Here is a 26,458-nt window from a genome sequence, read left to right on the forward strand (position 1 = left end):
GAACAATTTTAATAATCCCTCCAGTGCCTGCATTTTCGGGGTTGCCCAAGGAACACCCATCCACGTTAATTTTACTGCAACCAATAGGAGGTCTTTCCCATCGAATTTCTGTAATTCCTTTTGATTTAGGTAGAGCTCGACTTAGGTTTAGGGAGGCTGAAATCATCAAATCCTTCACTGTCACACAAACCACCAGAGCTAAGGTAGATACACCCTAAAAATCCAGAAAAATATCTCTTACTACCAAGCTAGGCGATCTGCTACTATTCTCAAATCTTCTACGATTTCTTTCCAACCAAATCTGATTCAAACCATATATCAAAGGAAGCAACCGGATAGAAGCTTCAACTTTTGAAAAGTATGGCATTTTTGAATGGCTTGGTGGATGATGGTTTAGATCTGGATCACGACCCAGGGGGAGGAAGACCGCCGGATAGGGGCAGGCAACTACGCCTTACTGATTTCTGGAAACCTAACTCAAAGGATGCATCAGAAGCGGGTAGAGAAGAAACTGAGCTTCAATCCAAAGAAGATATGGGTACTAAGGTGGATGACAGCAGACATCAGAAAGATAGAGGGGATGGTGTGAAAACTTTTTCTACGGTCGTGGGTAAGGCCCTACCAGACGTGGAGCAGTTGCCGGAACCAATACATGCTGGGTCGCACACCAAGATTATCATCCCTCAGGAGGCATATGAGGAGAGGCTGGAAAAATTCAAGTTTGCTTTGATAGGTTGGGCAAACTTCAGATTTCTGTCTTTGAATGATATTCGTAAAGCTGCAGGAGAGGGATGGAATTTGAAGGGGATAATTTCCTTGTCTCCTATGGGGAAATGTTTCATCTTATTCCAGTTTGAGTTGGAAGGAGATATGTCTGCCATTTGGAGAAGGAACCTAATCAAGGTTAGAGGACAATTTATTCGCTTCCAACGTTCGAAACCAGATTTTGATGTGCATGCGGTGAACAACCCAACCAAACTGGTGTGGATCAGATTTCCAGACCTTCCCCTGGAATACTGGCATAAGAAGATCCTGTTGACAATGGCCAAGGGGGCAGGAAGACCTGTGGCCCTGGACAAACGCACCAGATCGGCGGCAATGGGGAATTTTGCACGCGTTCAGGTAGAAGTGATAATTGGGGATAAAAGAGTGGAAGAGATTCAGGTGGAAAAAGCAACCAGGAACGGGAGAGGTTTTTTGGTTTAAACAATTGATCGTATATGAAGATGGGTTAGCCAAATGTGGCTTTTGTAAAAAAATCGGGCACGCTCTGTTCCAATACAGAGAGAAGAAGGAGGTGGATGCTCGAGATATTGGGGCGGCGGCCATGGTGAATGAAGGTGATGCAGGGCGGAGATCCAGCTCAAAGGGCGGTGGTTTGGGTGAAGGATTTGTTTCCAATTTGGGTAGAAATCCTACCCATATGAGGCAGCATCCTACCATATTAAGAAATCCTAATAGGGACAATAGTTCAACGCCTAAGGAAGGTGTGCAGGGGCAGGGAGATATTGCAATAATTATCCCTTTAGAGAAATCCACCATTATGGGAACAAATCACAATCACATGGATGCAGCTAATGGTATGGAGGGGACTGGATTGGTGTCTACATTCAATGAGGAATCTGGGTCGGTGGATAGAGCGGATATGGATCAAATATCCGAACTAGGAGAGGAGGCTGAGATAGATCAGCGTAGATGCAACTCTCTCATCACAGAGGAGGATGAGGCTCTTGACCAGGATGTCTATTGCAGGGAGGATCATATCGATCAAGGGCAGCATGGTGATCTCGAAGAAGGCAGGGATGTGAGGTTCGAGCCTTAGCTTGATAATACAAAAACTCATCAGCAGTACAAGGATGGGGTCATGATTGTGAATCATGAAGACGTGGCAGAGGTCGATAGAGCGGCGAAAGTCCTCCAGAGCAATATGGAGGGTAGAAGACAGCAAAAGGGAACATTCATCGCCCTTCATGAGCAGGCTGCTCGAAAGTCTGATAGATTGGCGCTTTTAAAAAAGTGACTATGAAGATTTTATTTTGGAATATCAGAGGAATGAAGAAGAAGGCTGCTAGGTTGGCCTTAGGGAATATTGTTACGATGAATTCCCCGGAAATTATTTGCTTAGCTGACCCTATGCTGGAGATGCAGAAATTTCCAAAGAGGTTTTTCAATAATCTTGATTTTGAAACGGATTTTATTCACAATGAGAGGCAGGAAAAGTTTCCAAATCTGTGGGTGGTTTGGAGAAGGAGCATGCCTAAGCTGCAAGGTGTCTCTTGCTTTGATCAACATATTACTTTACGTGTGCAGTGGCAGTCGAACATTTTTGTTGTGTCTTTTATTCATGCTAATTGCTTCAGGGCAGCAAGGAGAGACTTGTGGAGTAATTTGGCAGCATCGAACCCGGGTCAAGGCACCCCCTGGCTGGTGACTGGAGACTTTAATGCTACGCTGCAGGCTCATGAAAAAAGAGGTCTAGGATCTTTTAATTTGGGCTCTGCGGCAGATTTTGGGGCAATGGTGGATAGCTACTCCCTTATTCAGATTCCTTCACAGGGTCGCAAGTATACTTGGACCAATAATAGAAGAAGAGGTAATGTTGTGGCAGTTCTGGATAGAAGTTTCTGCACAGATGCTTGGGTTTCAGTGTTTCATGATTGCCACCAAAAGGTGCTATCTAATTGTGCGTCTGACCATTCTCCCCTGTTGGTGGTGTCAGAAGCATCGGTGAAGCCCTCTAATTGTCCTTTCAGGTTTCAGAGGTCTTGGACTGATCACAAAAATTTCCTAAAAATTGTGAAAGAATCCTGGGATGAATAGATGTCTGGATCGGCTCTCTATATTTTCAGTCAGAAAATTAAAAGATTGAAAATTGTGATTAAGGAGTGGGCTAGGGAAACATTCCCCAACGTGAACTTGGAAAAGGAGGAGGTGCTAAAGGGGTTGGAAGATATTCAAAAGGAGATAGAGGAGATTGGTATGAACGATCAAAATTTTGCTCGAGAAGCTGATGCAAAAACTAGGTACTTGAAGGCGATGGAGGGATATGAAAAATTCTGGGCTGAAAAATCTCGGATTAGATGGAGAACTCAGGGAGATAGAAGCTCGAAATTCTTTCATATGGCTGTGAAGGTGAGAAGAATGAAGAATACCATTAGAAATCTGAAAACTGATACCGGTCAGATCATCACTGAGAAGATGCAGATGGAGGATTTTACTAAGAGCTACTATGAAAACTTTCTCAAAAAATCTACTACTGTTGACCACATGGAAATGCTGGACTGTATTCCGAAGGTTTTGGAGGACATTGATAGATGGAGGATGGACGCGATGCCATCCAATGATGAGATCAAAAGGGCGGTTTGGGACCTTGATCTGGAAAGCTCTCCAGGTCCAAACGGTTTTCCTGGTATGTTCTATAAATTTTGCTGGGTCATAATTTCTAATGATGTTTGTAATGCTATTAGGGGCTTCTTCAATAAAGGCAGAATGCCCTATGGTCTAAATAGCAATTTTTTGGTGTTAATCCTGAAGATCAACGGGGCAAACTCTTTAGATAAGTTTAGGCCTCTATGCATGGGCAATTTTTTCTGTAAAATTGTCTCTAAAATAATGGCTTTAAGACTTTCAGAGGTGATGCCTCGGCTTATTTCGGAGGAGCAAGGAGCATTCCAGAAGGGAAAAATCATTCACTCCAATATTACCCTTGCCTCTGAGTTATCTAATATGATGTTCTCTGCGACTAGAGGGGGTGGCATGGGGGTGAAGATAGATATTCAGAAGGCCTACGATACAGTTGACTGGGATTTCATTTTCCATGTATTGAGAAAGTTTGGGTTTTCAGAGACCTGGATTCGATGGATGTACCAGATGCTGGTCTCTGCGAAGATCTCAGTAATGTTCAATGGTGGTCCGATTGGATACTTTGGAGTGGAGAGGGGTTTGAGACAAGGGGATCCTATTTCCCCTATGCTGTTCATATTGGCTGAAGAGGTTCTCTGCAGAGGCTTGAATAAACTTGTGGAAGAAAATAAATTAAAGCCTATTAAGGGTCCTCGTGGTGTGATTACGCCAGCCCATAGTTTGTTCGCTGACGATATCTTCATCTTTGCTAATGCATCTATCAGATATGTCAGACATCTGAAGAAATTTCTTAACATGTATCAGGAATTTTCTGGCCAATGTATCAATTTGGAGAAAAGTAAATTGTTTGTGGGCTCGATCTCTCCTCAGAGAAAGAGGGCTATTGTAGAAGAATTGGGGATTCCCCTTTGTTCTTTTCCTACAAGATACCTGGGGGTGGAGATTTTTAAAGGTAGAGTTAAGAAAGATGTTGTGGTGCCTATTATGGACAAAGTAAAAGGCCGTTTGGCTGGGTGGAAGGGCAAGATGTTATCCCTGGCAGGAAGAGTTGAATTAGTGAAATCGGTGATTATGAGTATGCCAGCTCATAGTTTTGCTGTGTATTGGTGGCCGTCGTCGCTAATTACAACTCTGGAGAGATGGATGCGCAATTTTGTCTTGTTAGGAGAGATAGATGCCACAAAAAAATTGTTGTTAATTGGGACCAATGTTGTAAGCCTAAGGAGGAAGGGGGGTTAGGATTGAGAAGATTGAGAGATGTGAATAAAGCTATGCTCTGTAAGACAGCATGGCGTATTAAGCATGATAATTCCTTGGCCAGTAGATTCTTGAGAGCTAGATTCCTAAATAAACAGGGGCTTCCTAAGAAGGGACATTGTGCTTCTTCCATATGGCCTGGCATTAGAAAAATTTGGAATTTTATTTCTTCTAAGGAAAGATGGGTAGTTGGTGATGGTCGCTCCATAAAATTTTGGAAGGATAATTGGGTGGGAGGCTTTGCGCTGGAAGAGTGTGTGGAAGATGTGGATAGATCGATGCTTGATGGAAAGGTGGACAGATTTATCAACAATCATAGGTGGAACATACCTGTGGTAAACTCAAGCTTTATGACAGATGTTTTTAATGTTGTCTTGCAAATTAAAATTCCAAATTATGAGTGTGCTGACCGATGTGTTTGGAGCCTATCTTATGATGGGAATTTTAATTTGAAATCTGCGTGGGAGGATATTAGAGAAAAAAAGCCGACTGCTCCCTGGACTTCGCTCATTTGGTGTAAGAAGCAACAACCTTGGGTCTCGTCTCTTGCTTGGAGGGTGCTTCATGGAAAGGTGCCTACTGAAAAAGAAAGCGGTGCCTCTTGCTTCTAAATGTGTTCTTTGTAAGGCAGCAGAAGAGACAATGCAATATTTATTCATAGTGTGCCCTTTTTCCGATGAAATCTGGAATGATCTATGTCAGTGTTTTAATCTTAGATGGAGTGCCCATGCTTCTATTTTGGAGCTAGCCCAATGGTGGAAAAGAAATACTAAAAGTATGAGCTGCAAGGAGGCGTGGACCATGTGTTTGGTATTGTTATAGATCACTTGTGGAGGGAAAGAAATAGTAGAATCTATGAGGGTGTGGAGCGGATAACAAAATACATCTCACTCATAGTGACTGAAGAAATAAGAAGAAACGCTCCTGTAGCAAAGGGAGTTAATTCCTTGGCAGACCTGATGTGTTGCAAACGACTGGGATTATCTATTCAAAAAGATAATCGTCGAGGCATTTTGGAGGTTTACTGGTGCAAACCCCCCATCAATTGGATTAAACTAAATTTTGATGGGAGCTCTTTGGGAATCCTGGGCACGCTGGAGCGGGAGGAATCTTTCTTGATCACTTTGGTAAAGTGCTATGCTCATATAAAAAATATATGGGAGTGACAGGGGTATTTGATGCTGAAGTAGAGGGGTTGATGGAGGGTTTGATGAGGGCCAAGGACATGGACATTCAACGTTTGTGGATTGAATCAGACTCGAGCGCTGTTATGTCTCTGATCCAGCAATGGAAGATTCCATGGTTTGCTCTGCAAAGGTGGATATATCTCCAGACGTACATGAGAAGAATTTCTTGGAAAATTACTCACAATTACAGAGAGGGGAACTCAGTGGCAGACTTCTTGGCAAGAGATGCGGCTAAGAGCGGCACTTCAGGAGTTGACGTGAACTTGCCGCCTCACATAGGGGACTTTCTTTCTAGAGATGCCGAGGGCAGACCAAACTATAGATTCCCTTAGCGCTTTTCCTTTTCTCCTGCTGATGGCAATGCCGAAGGTGGGAGGATAGGGAGGCTGTTGGTTCTTTTTTTTTTTGGCTTGGTTGTTGCGTTGTATCTGTTTTTTCCTTTTTTCATCTTATGAAATAAAATTTTAGCAAAAAAAAAAAAACCATATATCAAAGACACAGCCCATATTTGCTTTAGCGATACCACTCTAGCCTTTCTCTTCCACCATGAGAATAGTTCTTGAATAGATGGTAAACCCATCCACTGCATGTCAAAAACATTTAACAACCTTGAACAGACTATAGCTGAAAAATTGCAATTCAAGAACATATGATCCATGGACTCTGTTGCTGCATGACAAAAAGAGCATCTGGACACCAAAGAAATAGCACACTTTTGAACATTATCGTCCATAGGAATCCTACCATGGATTAGGCACCACCCAAAAGTGGATGCTTGAGGAGCAATATTATCCACCCAAACTGATTTGTGATAGGGAACCTTTGGGGATTTAGACCGTATTTCATCCCATGCCAAAAATACGGAAAAAACCCCAGATTGCGTAGGAGACCAAATCCTTCTATCCTTCTGTACACCAGAAGCAATAGGAATCTTATGGATATTAGAGCAGCTATTTTGAAGGACAGGAGATGTTACCAGAGGAAGTTCCCACTTCCCATTAACAATAAAATCTGCTACCTTTGCATCCATTTGGCAACCTGCTATAGGCTGAATCTCTTCCACAATAGTTTTCTCTGAACACCAGCGATCCTTCCAGAAAGAAATATCCTCCCCATCACCAACCACCCATTGCTCTTTTGATTCCACAAAAGGCCAGATCTTCTTAATCCCAGACTATATAGAAGAACATACATACATAGGTTTTTTTAGGGATGCCCTTTGCCTTTGACTAATCAGATTTAATATGCCATGCCAGTTTTACCAACATAGCCATATTAACATCCTTAAGTCTTCTAATCCCTAGACCCCCTTCAGATTTAGTATGGCAAACCTTTCCCCAATTAACTGTGATCACTCTGGAAGAGTCTGCTTCACTGCTGCAGATAAAATAGCGGATCCATCTTTCCATGAGAACCATAGAGTTAGTCGGCCACAAATAAACGACAAATTGTGAATCAGAATGCTGGTCATTACCGACTTGACCAGCTCCACCCTACCTGCTAAAGACAGCATCTGACCTTTCTAGCTCGCTAACCGAGCTTTGAATTTATCAACTAGTGGCAAAATCAGGTCCTTCTTTACTCTACCTTTAAAGATCTCAACTCCTAAGTACCTGGCAGGGAACTTGCATTCTGGAATATCAATGAGAGCTTTAATGCAACCCTTTTGCTGCGCTGGAATCTTGCCCAAGAAAAGCTTACTCTTCTCCATGCTAATAATTTGACCTGAATATGACTAATACCTGTCCAGAAATCTCCTAAGATGTTTCACACCTCTTAGATCAGCATTGATGAAGAGGAAGATATCGTTAGCATACAGTAAGTGAGATGGGGTCTGCACACCCCTAGGGCCTGGTAGTGGCCGAATCTTCTTTTCCAATGACAGTTTGCAACCCTCGACAAAGAAGTTCCTCAGCAATGATAAACAAAATGGGAGACAGTGGGTCACCCTGGCGAAGACCCCTTTCAACCCCAAAGAAACCCACTAGGCCACAGAGTTGGCTTTCTCTCTCCATTGATTCTAAAAGACTTCTATAATAACAAAGTATTAGAGTTGGAACAAAGAGTATCTTTGATCAATTAAAAGCATAAAAACAGTCATATAAGGAGCTTCTTAAACATGGAATCATTAAACAAAAGACTATATCTTTCATACGAAAATAGAATGGTGTGGTTGAAAGATGAAAGATAACGCTACTTAATTTAAAATGTTGTATGTTATTGTATTTCTCTGAAAGATGAAACATAATGCTAGTTAATTTAAAACATTGTATGTTATTGTATCTCTCTCTTCTAGAAGTTCTAGGGAGAGGTCATTCTCACAATAAATTATATCTTAAACATAATTGCCACTAAATTTGTTGAGACTACGCCCTATGAATTGTAGACAGGCTAGGAAACCAAACTTAGAAAATCCAAGGAAGTAGGGATCAATGGCACATGTACTGATACTTGAGCAAAATAAAAGTAAGTTGGATTCTACAATAGTTAGATGCAAGTTCATAGGATGTCGTACAAGATCAAAATGATATAGGTTCTATCACCTTGAAAAAGTAATACTTGAGAATTATGACGTGAAATTTCTAAAGAAACTAGAAGAGGAACCACATAAGAAGGATACAGAAGCTCTATATGTCATTAATGATGACTACAATAATGACCCTCAAGTGGAACCAGAAAGTTTTTTATCAAGGAATCCAAGTCCTTGAAGTTCAAGCTGATCATCAAGGACAAGACCAGAAACTTAGGTAAGCGGGAGTAAAAGAATAAGATCACTCCCAACTTATTTAGATGATTACTACATTTATCTATGTGAACCATCTTGTCACACAATTAATATAAATTTCAAGAAGTATTCAATCCCATAACCTACAACGAAGCGATAAAATCGTGAGAACTAGGTAAATGGTTGAATGCCATACGAGATAAAATTGATTCTATCATAAAAAGAATCAAGTATGAGAACTTTGTGACCTACCAAAAAGTAGAAATGCCATAGGTTGCAAATGGGTATTTAAGAAAAAATATAAAGCAAATGGAACTACTGATAAATTCAAGGTTTGGTTAGTTGCAAAAAGATATACACAAAAGGAGGGAGACTACCAGGAAATTTATTCACCGGTAACAAAATTTGCCTATATTAGATTGATATTGACACTTTTTGAGCATCTAGAATTAGAATTGGTTTAGATGGATGTGAAAATTGTCTTTCTCAATAGCGAGTTGGAAGAAACTATATTATATACGACAACCAGAAGGTTTTCAGGTGATGGAATAGGAAGATAGAGTATGCCTACTTAAAAAGTCTTTGTACGGATTAAAACCGTTCTCACGTCAAATTTTTTTTTTTGTTCAGCAAAAGTATATTAATAATCATCAAATGTGAAGTTACAAATGCCCTTCAAGCCTCTATTCCACCTTCAGCATGGCCATCAACAGAAAAAAGACTCAAAGCAAGAAAGACAAAGTAAATTACATAAATCGAAATCTAGACCTATGTTCTCACATCAGCGATATCTAGTATATCTCAAAAAAATCCTTAAATTAGGGTCTGTGGCAAATAAATTGGACAATTGTGTATATATTTTGAAGAGTGAGTAGTATTATTATTCTCACATTGTATGGTGATGACATATAGTTGGCTGAAAATGACTTGGATATGCTAAAAAGAACTAAGTCTGAACTCAACAACATATTTGGAATTAAGGATATGGGGGAAGCATCCTATATCATAGGATTCATATCCTTAGAGATCGAACAGAATATAGATTGTGTTTGAATTAAGAAAAATACTTGAACTATGTGTTGAAAATATTCAGGATATAGAATTGCAATCATTCATCAACTCCAATTGTATAGGGAAAGACTTTTTATAAAAAAGTTAACATCCTCATGAAAGATGAAAAAAGTTGTATGTATCTTATGCTCAGGTCGTCGATAGTTTAATGTACGTCATGTTGTGCATGCAACCGGATTTAGCATTCGGTTTGGTAAATAGATACTAAAGTAATCTTTGTTCTACCCATTGAGAGGTAGTAAAAAGGATTATGAAGTACATCAAAGGGGTTATAACATGTTCTTGCAAATACTTTCCAATTTAATGGGCTTAATTAATTACTGAGTTAGTCAATTAGTGGGAGTCTTTGTACATGAACCGATTTGGTCGTCACATAGACAGGGATAAGCCAACCCTACTTATTGTGGAAGTAAGTTAGGGGTTTGGGCTTGTTTTATAAATACTAGTCTATGGATCCCTGCAGCCTGTGTGACACATTCCTCTCTCCCTCCCACAAAGAAGAGAAATAATGAGACACTCAAAACTGTAAAAGATCCAAGATGTAGTGGCATTATTCAAGGTTATATTAGGGTTTTCATATCATCGTCTCCAACATACGAATGTGAAAGGTTGTCCAAATTCTTGTTGTAATCTATAAATAATCATGTTCTTGACTTTCTCTGTGTGGTAATGACATTAAGGGTTTCAGATTTGAACCCATATGTTTTCCTAACGCAGTCTCATTAGAGAGCCGAGGAACTAAAGCCCCAACATTCTCCTGCATACAAAACTGAGCACCGGATCTTGAATACCCACCAAACATTCTCCATCCTTCATCGGTAGACACAATAAGCACCACTTCCAGAATGACATCGCCACCTTCCTCACATGCTCCCCGCCACTAGCCATCTACACCAAAGGCTCTTCCACTGAACAAGAAGTAATAGGCCCCTTCCCTTTTTTCCCTATGGTGGGCAAAGAACCAAATAATGGAGGGAACTCATCAAGGACGGAACAAATATCCCTCAAGTCTCCGAGCTTGCCTCACTTCTCCCACTAGAAACGTCTCCCTCAGTGTTCTCTTGATGCAACCTTAGTTAGCAAATATGTATATAACACACGAATTATATGTGTATCCATATGTATTGATGAAAAAAACATATTTTTATGTATGGAACCATGCATATGGAAAAATATCGTATTTTACATAACGGTATAATAAATACGTATAATACGTCTTATAGACATATTTAGATCAATGTTTGTGTTTCTTTTTCATTTTTTTTTTTTTTTGGTAGAAGATCAATGTTTGTGGAGAGACTATTTCTATAAGGTTTACATAAAACGTAATCCTAAAAACTGGAGTCGACCAGCCATTTGATATTGGCTGAATGACTTTTGGATACAATGGTGGTTGGGGATGGTATAGTTCCTACTCTATTGAGTAAAAGGTAAGCTTCCTGCATACATTTTTTTCCACCTTCTCTTAGTAAATAATAGTAGAAAATGGGATAAGCTTACATCTTATAGTAAGATTCTCAAATTTATCCAATAAAAAAACTCTGCTTTAATTCTTTATTGATTCCAATTTCTAAGTTCTGATCAATTCCAATCCACTAAACAAGAAAACAAACAACTCGAATCCACAACTTCAAACACTCCGAGGAGGAAAGTTAATTCCGATTCCAAACAACATGAGAGCCCCAACTTCGGATAAGGAACACATTCGAGGAAGTCTCTTCCCCTTTGGAGATCACATCCTTGCATTGATTAAGAACATCACCCGGATATCTTTTACCATGAAAGGGTGAGGTCTTGTTTTGTTTTAAAATTTTCTGAAATTCTCTCGTTTCAAATTTAAGAAATGGTAGAATAAAATGCTAAATCTCCAATACTATCTTTACCAAACATCTTAAGAGTGTCAAACCTAGCATCACCACGAAGTGAAAGAATTCCACGGGATTCCATTGTACTTACGAAGCTACTGAACCCCAATCACAAATAACTATAAACTTTTTAGATTGTTTTGATGTGCGTCAGAGGGGTCAAGTTGTACTTTACGATATTTAGCTGAAAGAATAAATAATTCCTAACATGGATATTCTTCTAAACCAATTTAATTGGTGAATACTTAATATTTGTATCTATCCATGCATTAAAGTAAATCCTGTCAATTTATTCTTCACAAAATGGTTGATTAAATATTTATCAAATATTTTTTAAATAATTTGACCATTGTCATGAGCTAGGGACTTATTTGTCGGCTAGGTTAAACTGGGATGAAAGTTAAATCCTATTGGCCTATGAAGAATCTAAGATTTAGGGAGGTTTTAATATTTAATTATTTATTAAGAGTGAACTCACATAATTCCTAATTCCTTGAGGAATTACTAGAAATAGTAGGCGGTTAATTACAATTTACAGAAATATTAGATAAGTTTTAATTAAAATTACTTATACCTTACTTCTTTATGTAAAGAATAGAATTTTTTTTGAAGAAACTAGGAGGATCCAAAATCCAAAATAGAGGTGGAGAAGAAAGAAGAGGGAAGAAGGTTCTAGCCAATCATAATCCCTTCCCTCCTCTTTGGATTTGGGTGCTCTCCTTTCCTTTCTCATTTTCTTTTTCTGCAAGTTTGGTCCTCCAAGACACTAAGCAAACTGTCACCTCTCATCTAGGGTTTGTGATTATCATCTTCAATATAAGGACAGTGTGTGACAAGCTAAAGGCTTTGGAAATTGTGAAAGCTTGAGGTATGTACATCTATGCCCTTCTCTTTAATTGATAATTTATGGACATGAAGAAATCATTTTTCATGGGATATAGAAAATATTTTCTTTTGTGGTATAATCTTATTTGTGCATGCTTTTAGGCCAATAAATTTAATATATATAAAATTATGAAGTTCAATAAATGTAAGAAAATAATCGTTTTGACCTTTTTCCATCCCCTAAAAACATGTGTATTATTTCATTATAACTAATGGACTAGTAGTCCAACCCAGAAAAAGGACATCCCCAATTTTTCTGGTTCGGACTTAAAATTTGACCCGCTTTTATAATCTATGCTTATTTGAAGTATTCTGTCTTTCTTTGTCTTAGCTCCCTTTTCTGCTGATGGCAATGCCGAAGGTGGATTTGAGAGTTGAGTTTTTTTTTTAGTCTAGAATTCTTTTGTATGGCTTCGGTATGTTTGTCTCTTTTTCATTATTAATATACTCTTGCTGATTTAAAAAAAAAAAAAGGTAATAGAGCAAGTTCAAATTATTTGGGTTATTCCAGGCATTTGCCAATGAGAGAAAATATCAACATGGAAGCTATGTAGCTAATGAGGTCTATAGGTATTTTTGCAAATCAACATTAACATAAGCTAATGATATTTTAGTCTTTCTTCAGTATTTTTTCTTTTTTGCTTTTGGTTGCATTGTATATGAGAAAGAAAAATGTAAAATATAATTCTAATGAATTTTAAAATTGTTGGGAGACTTTTTGGTTTATTCATGAGCAACAGATCTCATATATAATAGGGATTGATTGGAAAAAGTCAAAAAGGGTATAGTTTTGTCTTGAGAGGAAAATCAACATTAACATAAGCTAATGATATTAGAGTCGTTTTTCTTTGCTTTATTATTTGGGAGGTGTATGAAAAGTGAGAAATGCTTGTAAATTTTGAGATCATGATTGATGAGGACAAATAAGTATTCTTAAAATAAATAAATAAATAGATAAACTAGATTTGAGATATCAATCATTGTTGGAAAATCAGATTTCTCGACTTGACTCATACGTCATCTCAAAATTTTGTTGACACGAACGAGTCTTGTAATTTTCTTATTTTCATTGTTCTGCACACCACCCCCCCCCAAAAAAAAAAAGCCCAATACTTCATTATTTTAATTTAAAATACCTACTATTCATTATTACTTTTTAATTTTGAAATACCATAAGTTGATTTTACTTGTCACATATGCTTTTGAATAAAATGGGTTTTAAAATTCACAAGCAATAAAATGAGTCATGTTCATTCCCAACAACATTACATTTCCATATATAAACCTTTGTCGATCAAAGATGGTGTTCATAAACCTTTGATCAATATAAGCTTCTCTGATCATCAAAGGTTTATATATGGAAATGTCGATGAAAGTGTAAAATACCACCACTGAAATCTGATCTCACGAGAACAAATAAACATTGAAACCCTAGAAATTGGGGCAGTCGATAAGACTATGATGAAAACAATAATTGTACGAGTTGCATTGTCTTGGTAAAAATATCGAGTTTTTTGTGATTCAGTCAGTCACAACCTAATATGGTCATTTTCTACATTTAATGAGTCTTCATAACTCTTGACCATGTCTTTTACTTGTTGACATAACTCAAACAAGTTAGACCGAGTTAAATCCTGGTTTTCTAACAATGATATCAAACAGTTTGAAACTCTGATCAAACGATTCAAATCCATTTGAAGCTCCATTCAAACAGGAAAACCATGGAGAAAGTGCCTTACTTTAATGCTTGTTAAAAGAGTTAAAGGGTGGGCCTATATTCTTAACCAATAGACGAAAACAAAAGAGGTACCAACTCAAATAGACCGGCCGGACCCCTTTCTAGTCTTTCTTCAGTAATTTATTTTTTTTTTTTTTTTTGCTTTTGGTTGCATTGTATATGAGAAAGAAAAATGTAAAATATAATTCTAATGAATTTTAAAATTGTTGGGAGACATTTTGGTCATTCATGAGCAACAGATCTCATATATAATAGGGATTGATTGGAAAAAGTCAAAAAGGGTATAGTTTTGTCTTGAAAGGAAAATAGTCTTCTTATTTTACCTATTTGTGGCACCCGTAAAACATATGTCTTAAGTGTTTAGTAAGGTAGGAAGAGATGTGGCAGTCTCTTAAATCAAAAAAATATATAATGAATACCCATATCATCCCATGATAGGAAAAGATAAAATTTATTAACATTTGATAGACAAAATTTTCCTTCACCGCTGGTGAAAGAAGTGATGTTCAGGATTTGATCCTCCCATGTCTCCCTATGATACACATTCAATAAGCCACACTGAACTGATGCTGATTAGTATCATACCCTCTTATCTGCTGGCGAAGCTATCAAATTTAATTGCCAAAGCCTTCTAACAGGTGACATTTTATGAAAGGATTCAAGTTCCTATTTCTGGTAAGTCAGCTTTTGATCACAGGACTCACAGGCTAGGACTCGCTTTGGAATTTCATTTAGTAGAGGAAAGAATTCCATATATTAAATATATGGATAATTCCTTTGACTCATTGATCTTGGACTAATTTTGCTGAACAATTTAATTGCATGTGCATCGAACCTCTAGTTAAATTGCCTCATTCTTCTGTGTTTATGTTTGTGTCTGTCTGAAACAATACTCACCCTATTTGATTAAGCGATATGTCTATCTGTTTGAAACAAAACCCATTCTATTTGATTAAAAATATATGGATAGGTGCAGGGTTTTCCTATATATATGTAGAATCTCACTGATAAATAGGTGTTCTCATGGGATGAAAATCTTCATTGAATTATAGTAACTACTAACCTTGGAGCAATTGTAAAAGATTCGTGCTGCCACAGAGTAGGAGCAGCAATGGGTAATGGCCCCTTTTTTTATTTTTCGCAGATAAAGAAATCTGTTTCTCATTATGTGATATTGCTCAAACTGCTCACAATTAAGCTCCATGCTAACCCAACCTGGTTTGGGCATTTTTCAATCAGGGCTAGAAAGAAGCTTGAGAATGGCAGAAATGCTCGGAAGTTGTATGAAATACTCTCTATTAACATATCAGTAAAGTAAGTAAAACCAATTTTTGGTCGAATTTAGCAAGATGAAATGAAATTAATAATTGAGATTTCAACCAATAGCATTCTATCATGTGGAGTAATCAACAGGTCATTTTTTCAATCTTGGAAGAACTCATCTTCGTATAATTATTTTCTAGTTGGTCAGTCATGAGCTAATCTTCTTGAACAATAGAGTTGTATATTTCTGAAAAAACTATGGGAAATTCTCCACCATTATATGTTTTTTGATATTAAAATAATCATGTGCATTTATGGAATATTTTTAACTGCCTTGTCAAAGCTAAGATGAATTGTTGCTCTGCTATTTACTGAATCTTTTTGTGTTTTCCTGCCCTATGGTTACTTATCATTTTCATTAAAGATTTATATGTAAAAGCATATGAACAATCACACGTGTACTGTTTATTTGTGTATTTCAAATGTTTTCCAAACATTCATTCTTCTAAGTTAATTTTTCAAATATTTTTCTTAATTCAGTTCTGTTTTATTGTGCTCATTATTGACATTGCGTATTATCTATCATGGAGATACAGATAAGTCAAATAATTACTTTTCATGATAACATATAATCTTCATTGTTAAAAAGTCTGCAAAGTTTGGGCCGCCAAAGCATTTCCAAATTATGAATTCAGTTCTTCTTGGGCTTAAATAGGTGACCAATTATCTATTGCAAAGGATACATGCTGACATTTTTGAATTGGAACAAACATGTATCTTGCTTCTCCATTGCTGGATCGTAATAGAGAGGAACATGAAGCTCTTCCTATGGATGGCCTTATTTAGAAGGTAGATTGCTTTGTTGGCATATTTCCCCGTAATTGAATCCCCTGTATCAAATTCATAGAGATTGTTTACCTTTCAACCTGTTTTTACCTAAGTATTGTCAAATCAGAAGTTCTCCGAGCTGTTTTCACTCTCTAATGCATATGTTGATTGAAAAAGATTTGAGGATTTCCTTTTTTCTTTTTTTTTTTCCAGGGGGAATTTCAATATATGGGCCATCATTGTAAATCAGTATAATTTTGATTCACCTACTGCGCTTCTCCCCCTCCCTACTGATCTGCTGATGGCAATGCCGAAGGTGGGGATGGGAAACTACTGTTTATTTTCTTTGGTTGTTTCCTGCTTTGATCTTCTACTTGTAATTGAATCATATTTTTTGATTAAAGTCATCTTTTTAGCGAGAAAAAAAAAGTATAATTTTGATTCTCGGTGGAGCATCCTCACTTACCTTTCTCCTCCCATTCTCCTCCCATGACACTCTTCATATTTATTTCTACTAGATTTATTCATCACAAGTATTGAACTTTCAGAACATTAGCATGAGATTGTGAAAATTCAGCTGTTAAATTTTTTATGTATCCAACTTTTACTTTATGTTCCTAAAATTATATAAATATATATATATATATATATATTTATATATATAAAAGGGTGGTGACTAACTGGAGTAGCTCGTGTTGCAGATCTGGGAGTACGCCTTCTACCTGTTGGTTTCTTCCATGAAACGTTGGAGTCATGGGTAGAAAAAAACTTTTATTGATGCTCAGGACTGATAATTTCCAGTGAGAGGAAAATTGAATGCATTGCTAGTCTTGGCTTGTCTTTATCTCATTGTGAATTGGTTCTGATCAGCATATTTTCTTCTGGTTGGTCGCATTCTCTCACTTTTTCCTCCACTTTATTTCTAATAATCTCTTTCATTATCAATAAGAAAGAAATATGGAGCATAAAATTCTGCTAATGCTCAAATCACTTTTCTATGCTACCATCAAATAATCATAGATGATATATTTGCTAAGATGGAGATCAGAGATCCTATTCCATGCTCACATGGCCTACAAGTGCTTGAGCATAATATGTTTCTTTCATTTTCTGAAAATGTAAATCCATAAACAAATTCTTTTAGTATTTGGGGATGGCTTCCTAGATGGGATTGGAAATTCACTGTGAACAATCTGCCTATAGGAGAAACATCTGCCAATAGAAGCTCAAGCAAAAAAAGATAGTATTTAGTATTTGCCCCTTCATCTTAGAGGCAGAATAACAATAGACTTAGGGCCCATTTGATAACATTTCTTCCGTTTCTATTTCAAGAAACGGCAGAAATGGAAATTGTCGTTTCTGGAAACAGAAATAGGTAAAAAAGGTGTTTGATAATTCTTGTTTCTAGAAACATAAACAAGTAAGAAGGTGTTTGATACAGAAGTTAGAAAACCTAACTGCTTTGCAACATAAACCATCAAACCGAAAGCAAAGGAAGAAGGAAATGGAGAACAGGTCACAGGATAGAATAACAAAAATGAGGAGAAGAAAGAACATAGAACCATGATACAGAAACTGAAATGCATGCACAGAAGAATAAAATTGAATGAACAACATACCGAAATTCGTGTTCTTCAATACAATGATGATTCGGTCTTACCTCTCTAGCAAAGGGGTTTTTTACCCAAAGAAACAAAGGAATTAAATCGCATAGTTACCATGCTCTAAGAAATAAATCTGAGATCAAAAAAACCCTAGGAAGACGATTGGGATTTACCTGTTGATTTGAAGTGGAAACGATGATTAGGGTGCGGCTGTTGTTTGAGCTCCAACCAAAAACTCCTCTATTGGTCGTCGAAATCGTAGAATCAAAATCGCCGCTTCTGATGAGAGATGCACAATGTTCTAGGGTTTAAAGAGAAATTGGGGGGACCTCACTTCTTACCGAGCAGATGTGAGAGGCGGTTGTGAGAGGAGTAGCCGAACCTTCAAAGAACAACCATTGAATTTGTATACTCTTCACATCTGAGGTGAATATCCTTCGCTTTACCTTTGGAGGTGACTCATCGACGAATCTGGTCGAAACTCTGCAACAATGGTGAATCTTCCGTATGGGTTCACGGGGTTGAAGAAGACAAAGAGATCCGCACTGTTCACGAGGGTGTGGAAGGTGAATATGCCGTAGGGTTCTTCACGAGACGAAGTAAGGGCGATTCTTCGCAGGCAAATCTTTGGAGCTCCTTCAGGGTACTATCGTGAAGGTTTAACAGAGGAGAGGGAAGGGGGTCTGTTTTATCGGGGATGAGTTGTAATTTTTGCCCCATATTTGTTTCGAGAAACGGGCGGAAGAGGTGAAAGTTGTTTCGTCGTTCCTGTTTCTTGAAACATAAATTGTTATGAATTTCAATTTATATTTCAAGAAACAAGTGGAACAGAACACTTTTGTCAAACGATTTTTATGCCGTTTTTTTGTTTCTGAGAACAGGAAAACACAGAAACATATTTCTGGAATCGTTATCAAACGGGCCTTTATTTTTCACTTCTCTGAAGCTTTGCCTTCTTTCTTTGTTAGCCACTCACATTTCTTGTTTTTTTTGTTTCCTAAAACTGAATTTATGAATGTAGACAGAGGCAATTCTTAATATATATTGACATGTATTAACCTTCCAAATGATTTTCTTTCTTGACCTTAAAGTCTTAGAAATATGCTACATGCTCCTAGGCATGAAACAAATTTGAGATTCACATGACAGTTTTGAAAACTTTTCTTGTTGGACTGAAACCTTTCTTGAGCAAACCATTCCAACTTTGACATGAGCTAAACAGCAGCCCCCAAAAGATTGTCCCTTAATTCTTCTCCCTACTCTTGACTATTTTAACATGTCCCATTTTTTTGCAAATTTTCTTTCTATGGACCCGAGTTACTCACACCTGTTAAAATTTTATCTTATTTCTTTTGGTGATTAAGAGCTCTTTGTTAGTTGGGGAAATTTCTTCTAGTTTGGAGAGGGAGAGGGAGAGGGAGAGGAGAGGGAGAGAGAGGGGGGGGGGGGGGAGGAAAAGGGCATCCATCAGATACTAAATTGACCTCTACCTCTAACTTTGCAGGTTGAGGGACTTGACACCCATTGAGAGGACATATTGAATCGGTTGTGAGACTGAAAATTTTGAACATAAATATAATCCAAACAGTTCATACCATCTGAAGCCCCAGAATGGAGTTGACTTGGAGAGCACTCTTTGCATTTTGGCCTTCCAGTCTTTGATCATGGTGCCTCCATAGGATTTTGGCATGGGGTAAATTAATTACAACATATAATTTTACAAAGATATATAGGATACAATTTTTAATTAGAAGGATTCTAAATTTATAAATTGATCATTTATTTGCTTTTTCGGGATGTCAAATTGATGATTGAAGACCCTGGGGAGTTAAAACCAACTATTTTGCTGCACTGTTCCACATGTGTTGGATATGATACATTCAGGTAAATATGGAACAACAAATACCTCAGTGTACATGTGCACAGAAAATATCCATTGATTGCTATTCAAAAATCTTTGTTGATCATCCATTTGTTGGATTGGAGTAGGTCACCCATGGGACTCAACTTCTTGGCCTTTTCTTTTGCCCCCAACAGCAACAGAAGTATATAACTTACCTTGCTCCTTGTGTAAGAAATGAATGAGGTGGGAAAAGTTAATTACCACATTAGCATTCAACAATAGCTATTGTCTCATAAGTTTCTCTCCCCACTTATCTAATATTCATATTTGTGGCAGTTTATGGAAAATAAGTATAAGTTTTTTATTATTTTTTATCTTTTCCATTTCTATGTCAAACAAATAGGCAGCGTGGCTCTTGTACACAAACACAAAATATGATAAAATAACCACCACATCCTTCATGAAAGACGGAAATCTCATCCTTATTGATGCTTTCATGTGCACTCTAATTGACTCTCGTGCTAGTATAAGGGTCACACTACCTTTTAGGGAAGCTTCTCCTAATTAAAATTTATATAATGACTTACTGTTCTTGGATCATATTTTTTTTCCCTCTCCCCAAATTAGAAAAAGAAAGAGATTAACTTCTAATAAGATGGTTAAACAAAATTTTCTTAAGAGGGCATGGACAGGAATGCTAAATAAGATAGGACAGAGTCGTCCATGCTTCTATGTTAGAGTTAGAAAATATAAGATATAAAATCTATCTTGTTTCATCATATGGATATATGGCAATCCCAGCGGCTATGCCTAAGTTGGGCTCTGACCCTTACAAGTAGAATGGCTTCCTCACCTGGTCCTTCTGTGACACATATACAAAAAGATAAAATGATAAAATCTAACACTTTTTCACTTGGATCATTCATTGTACGAGGGAGAAAAGAAATAGGACAAAATGACCCAAAAAAAAAATAGTCCAAAGAGACATTTATTGTCCCTTTTCTTTTTGTAATCATTGTACTATGGTCTGTGGGGAAGAAAAGCTGTTAGATGAAACATCAAGAAATGCGATAAAATAAATCAAAATAGATCGCACAACATAAAGATTTAATGAGGTTCACACACCGGGTGGTATACTATATCCTCAGGTAAAGAAGAAGATGTTTTATTATGCAAAAGAGATATTACACTCAAACAACGGTGAGAAAACTCGCCCTGAAACCCTAGTTTGGAAAACCCCTCAAAATACAATAATTTTCTCAACAAGCAATAGTATATTATATCTATATAATCCAAGTCGCGGGTCAACCCATCAGGTCATAGTCGATCTGGTCGAACCATACCGCGGGAGCTACACCCCCGCACCCCCATACAAGATCAATGATGGGCTCCGGGCTTGGGCCTATTGGCCCAACCCCTCTACTTCTATCATAGATCTCAGAAAACTTTTCATTCAGGTTGTCACCAAAATATGTCGAAACAGGTCAAGAATTAGAGACAAACTTAACAAAAGCAAAAACAAAAAGTCACAAAAGGTTACAGTGACTCATATTTCCTCTTTATTACCAAAAAAATATATATATTATCTCCATTCACGTGAGGTTTAGGAGCACTGGAGCAATATTGGGGGGTATTTTGGGGAGGCCGACAAATTAACCCCAAACCAAGGATAAGGTGGTAAACCTCAGGCAAGAAAACTTTATCCTTACTTTAGTTTAATAATCCTACATTAAAAAAGAAAATAAATTGATAAAAAATTAAAGTGATAAATATATATATTTTTTTATCCGACAATTATTGCCCTCTAATCTAAACATTGTAGGGGAGAACAAAGAAAAAAGAGAAAGAACATTACAATCTAGCCATACAATTAGCTGTTCCCCAACTATAAATTACCCTCTGTGCACGTTTTTCAATCAAACTCAAAAAATTTGTGAATTTGTGAATTTTTATTTTTAATTCAGATTCGGATAGAATTATTTGTGTTATCCAAAACTAATCTGTTAGGCTAGGAATATTTGTAGAATTAAATAACTAGGGTCATGAGAAGCTTTCTATGAAGGTTTTATCCTGTTTGATTTAGGGACCTCTATTCTTTTCTTTTAGTTTGCCAAAGAAGGTTGTAGTAGTTGTCTTTCTTTGTGTTTTTATGTCTTTTTCTCATTAACACATATAAATTACCTATAAAAAAATGTGGGACAAACAATGTATGCTTTATCCACCAAGGACAGTGGTGGTCATCATCGTTTGCTAGTAATAATTCCTACAACAAGCTTGTGCATCAGTAGTTTGTAGAATTCAGTTCTCTTTGTTACTTTGGTCAAGCTATTTCTCTATCCCAACTTATATGACCTAATACGGCCAATTTGCATTGGTAATGGCAGATACCAATACAATGTGGTCTAAATTTCTCTCAAATGATTATTATACCCGCACTGATACCATGAACCAGTGAACCCATGTTGTTCACTTGGTTTTGGGCAGCAAGAACCAGGGATTCAAGAATTGGATTCCAAATTCGTTTTCATTCTTTCTTGGGGATTTTTTTAATCCATCTCATATATGAATTGGGGAAAAGGAAAGTGTAAAATAATGTTCAATAAATTTTATATTTGCAGGGAGATATTTAGAAATTTACGGTTTTCTTCTTTTAGTGCATTAATTATCTCCTCGAATAGATACTTATTAACCGGAACGTTCCAACAGGTGATATTTGTACGAACTTTACCCTTGTTAACATAGAGTGGCTCTTTCCGGCCGGTAAGTTTTAGGTTTATTAATTTTCCTCTTTACATTTGTAGTCTATCAAAAGTTCAATTATTTAGTAGCTTCTATCAAATTATAGGGAGAGTGATGAACACATATAACACTCTTACTATATATGTAATAGAGAATCTTACATGCTAGCATCCTATTAATCGTTGGATCTTCTTCTCTGCTTCTCGACCCTGTCCAACCCATTACTTATTGTAATATTAATCTTCTTCGGCATGAATTCCACATCTGGATTCTTGGAAGATGAAATACCAAAGTCTTGAGGGACCACTGGAATCTAAGAACTTATTTTAATGGAAGGTGCAGCTAAGGGGGTAGGGGGTAGGGGGTAGGGGGTGGGGGGTGGGGTGGGGTAGGTGTAGGGATTTGGGGAGGAAGTCGCATCTTTTTCATTATTTTCTATTTTATTATATGCATAGCAGGTAAAGTATCTGATTTAAGCGTTTGTGTGTAAAACTCGTCATTGCAAAGCCTACATTGAAATGTTCTTCTAAATCCAATCTATTGTGTCCAGAGTTTTTGATTAATTCTCTCTTGTTTATCCTGATTAATTCTCTCTTGTTTATCCTGACTATGACTCACTTTGACTCATTAATCTGGTTTCTGTTGTTGAAGATGAGCACCTTTCTGGCCAAATTTTGCTGAACAATTAAATTGCATGTACATGGAACGTCTAATTAAAATGCCTCATTCTTTCTGTTTTTATGTTTGTGTCAGTCTGAAGCAAAACTCACTCTATTTGATTAAGGGATATGTCTCTGTTTGAAACAAAACCAATTTTATTTGATTAAAATATATGGATAATTACAGTAACTACTAACCTTGCAGCCAACCATAGAAAGGGGCCACTTCTTGGAGCAATGGTAAGAGATTCGTGCTGCCACAGCATAGGACCGGCAATGGGTAATGGCCCAGTTCCACTTCACAGAGAACTTCTTTCTGACTTTTATAACTCATTGTAATTTGTAAAGCTAGTTGGTTTACAAAGAGAACTCCAATTTCCTTATCCTCTTGTGAATAAGGTTTAAAAAATCCATGAATCGGATTAGGAGTCGGCATTGGCCAATTCACATTATCTACATGGATTCATTTTTGTTAATCACCTCTGTAGATCAAATTCCTAATGTGAATTTTGAAATTCAAAAACTGAATCTCCTCTTGATTCGGAACATGTAAAAAACTAAGAGAATTTTTTAAACCAGAAAAATAGTATAAAATTTTTATCTTTTCTTTTCTTGGCTACCAAGCACAGCCTTAATCATTCATTGTATTGGGAAGAAAAGAAAAGGAAAAAATAAGCACAAAATAACAAAAATAAAAAGTTAAAAGTGACATTTATTGTCCTTTTCTTTAATCATTGTACCATAGGCGTAGAAAAACAAAAACAAAAAGTCACAAAAGCTTATACTGACACATATTGCCTCTTTATTACTAAAAAAATAAAACATATTATCTCTATTGGGGGTCAATTGTGGAGGTCAACAAACCCTAACCTAAGGATCAGGTAGTGAACCTCAGGCAAGAAAACCTTATCCTTACTTTAGTTTAATAATCCTATATTAGGAAAGAAAATAGAATAAAAAAAAATTAAAGTGAAAAATACTGATTTTTTTTTTTGTCAGAAAAATATTGCCATCAAATCTAAACATTGTAGGGGAGAAAAAAAATTAAAAAGAAAAATCAAAAAAGAACATTACAATCTAATCATACAATTAGTTGTTCCCCAACTATAAATTACCCTTTATACACTTGGGCCTATCAGCCCAACCTCTCTACTTCCATCACAGATTCAGAAAATTTTCCATTTGGATCGCCACCAAAATATATCAGAACAGGTCAATCTTCAAAACGGATCAAGAATTCGAGACAAACTTAACAAAAACAAAAACAAAAAGTCACAAAAGATTATAGTGACTCATTTTAGGGATTTGGAGAGGGAGTCGCGCCTTTTTCATCATTTTCTATTTTATGATATGCATAGCAGGTAAAGTATCTGAATTAAGCCTTCGTGTGTAAAACTCGTCATTGCAAAGCCTACATTGTGGATATTTGTTGGTGTTTATTAATTCTTTTTTTTTTTTTTTTTTTCCTGACTATTAAAGGCTCAATTATTAATTAGGATTCAGTCATAGGACTCACTTTGGAATTCATTTGCTGGAGGAAAGAATTCCATATATTTAATATATGGAGTAATTCCTGACTCATTAATCTTGTTTCTGGGAAGATGAGCACCTTCCTGGCCTAATTTTTCCGAACAATTTAATTGTACATGCATGGAACCTCTAATTAAAATGCCTCATTCTTTCTGTTTTTATGTTTGTGTCTGTCTGAAGCAAAACTCAATCTATTTGTTTTAGGGATATGTCTGTCTGTTTGAAACAAAACCAATTTTATTTGATTAAAATATATGGATAATTACAGTAGTACCTACTAAACTTGCAGCCAACCATAGAAAGGGGCCACTTCATGGAGCAATGGTAAGAGATTCGTGCTGCCACAGAGTAGGATGATCAGCAATGGGTAATGGCCCAGTTCCACTTCACAGGGAACTTCATCTGACTTCCATAACTCATTGTAAGGCTAGTTGGTTTACAAGGAGATCTCCAATTTCCATATCCCCTTGTGAACAAGGTTTAAAAAATCCATGAATCGGATTGGGAGTCGGGATTGGTCAATTCACATTATCTACATGGATTCATTCTTGTTAATGATTTCTATAGATCAAATTTCTAAATTTTGAAATTGAAAAACTGAATCTTCTCTTAGTTCAGAACATGTTAAACATAAATAGAATTTTTTAAACCACAAAAAAATAAAAATTTTTGATTTTTTTTTTTTGTGTACTAAAAAATGTCTTAATCATTCATTGTACGGGGAAGAAAAGAAGAAGCACAAAATAACAAAAATCATAAGTTAAAAGTGACATTTATTGTCCGTTTTCTTTAAACATTGTACTATGGGTGAAGAAAAACAAAAAGTCACAAAAGTTTATAGTTTATTACCAAAAAAAAAAAAAAACATACTATCTCCATTCACATGAGGTTCAGGAGCGCTTGAGCAATATTGAGGGTCTTTTGTGGAGGTCGACAAACCCTAACCTCACGATCAGGTGGTGAACCTCAGCCAAGAAAACGGTATCCTTACTTTAGTTTAATAGTCCTATATTAGGAAAGAAAATAGAATAAAAAAAATTAAAATGACAAATACTGATTTTTTTTTTGTCAGACAAATAATGCCCTCAAATTTAAACATTCTAGGGAGAAAATAAATAAATAAATAAATAAAGAACATTACAATCTAATCGTACAATTAGCTGTTCCCCAACTATAAATTACCCTTTATACACATTTTAAACCAAATTCGAAAAATATGCTTTTTTTTTTTTTAATTTGGATTTGGATGGAATTATTCTATTATTCAGAATCAATCTATTCCGCCATGAATTTTTGCATAATTAAATAACTACAGTCATAAGAAGCTTTATGTGAAGAGTCATCGCATTAAAAGGTCCTGAACTATTTTCGCTATTGTGATTGGGTCTCTTAACTCTTCCATAACTTATTTTCCCAATTACAAAAGCTGTACTTTCTATTTACATGAATTGTGATGCAAGTTTTGTCCTGCTTAACTCTTCCATAACATCTTTTCCTAATTTGTATTGTTAATGGCAAATAACAATACTATGAACTAAAATACCTGGTCTAAATTTCTCTCAAATGATTATTATACCGGCACCGATACCATGAACCCGTGAAACAATGTGGTTCACTTGGTTTTGGGCAGTAAGACCCAGGGATTCAAGAATTGGATTTGAATTTCGGTCAAACAGGTCAATTCATATAGGAATTTGACAGATCCGAACAGTTTTGTGTTTATCGATATAGATCTTATGTCGCAAGATATAGCATGTAGCACAAATCCAAGGGCTGGGAGTATTTTGGGTTGTGCGTTCATGCCTTGACTATGCGTCTGAGAGCTCTCAGCCCTTGGATCTATGCTACACTATAGCTTGCTTCAAAGGAACCCGATCTATATATACTATTTTTCTGCTTAA

At 36.6% G+C, this 26,458-nt stretch overlaps 1 protein-coding gene and 1 long non-coding RNA gene across 2 annotated transcripts; both read left to right on the forward strand.

Annotated features, from left to right (window-relative positions):
* Window positions 1-360: 360 nt before the first annotated feature.
* On the forward strand, window positions 361-1,206 carry LOC122060695. Its single transcript, XM_042623807.1, has one exon. The coding sequence runs from the start codon at window positions 361-363 to the stop codon at window positions 1,204-1,206; it is 846 nt and encodes a 281-aa protein (XP_042479741.1).
* Window positions 1,207-15,666: 14,460 nt separating this feature from the next.
* LOC122060593 lies at window positions 15,667-22,593 on the forward strand. The gene is made up of 4 exons (XR_006134473.1): window positions 15,667-16,203; window positions 16,396-16,498; window positions 16,884-17,066; window positions 22,336-22,593. It is a non-coding gene; the product is annotated as an uncharacterized LOC122060593 (long non-coding RNA).
* The last annotated feature ends 3,865 nt before the right edge of the window (window positions 22,594-26,458 follow it).

The sequence above is a fragment of the Macadamia integrifolia genome, chromosome 14 (genome assembly GCF_013358625.1).
Source record: "Macadamia integrifolia cultivar HAES 741 chromosome 14, SCU_Mint_v3, whole genome shotgun sequence".
Lineage (NCBI taxonomy): Eukaryota > Viridiplantae > Streptophyta > Magnoliopsida > Proteales > Proteaceae > Macadamia > Macadamia integrifolia.

Coding starts and splice junctions, on each gene's coding strand:
- LOC122060695 (XM_042623807.1), top strand. CDS start 361: ATGGCATTTTTGAATGGCTTGGTGGATGATGGTTTAGATCTGGATCAC.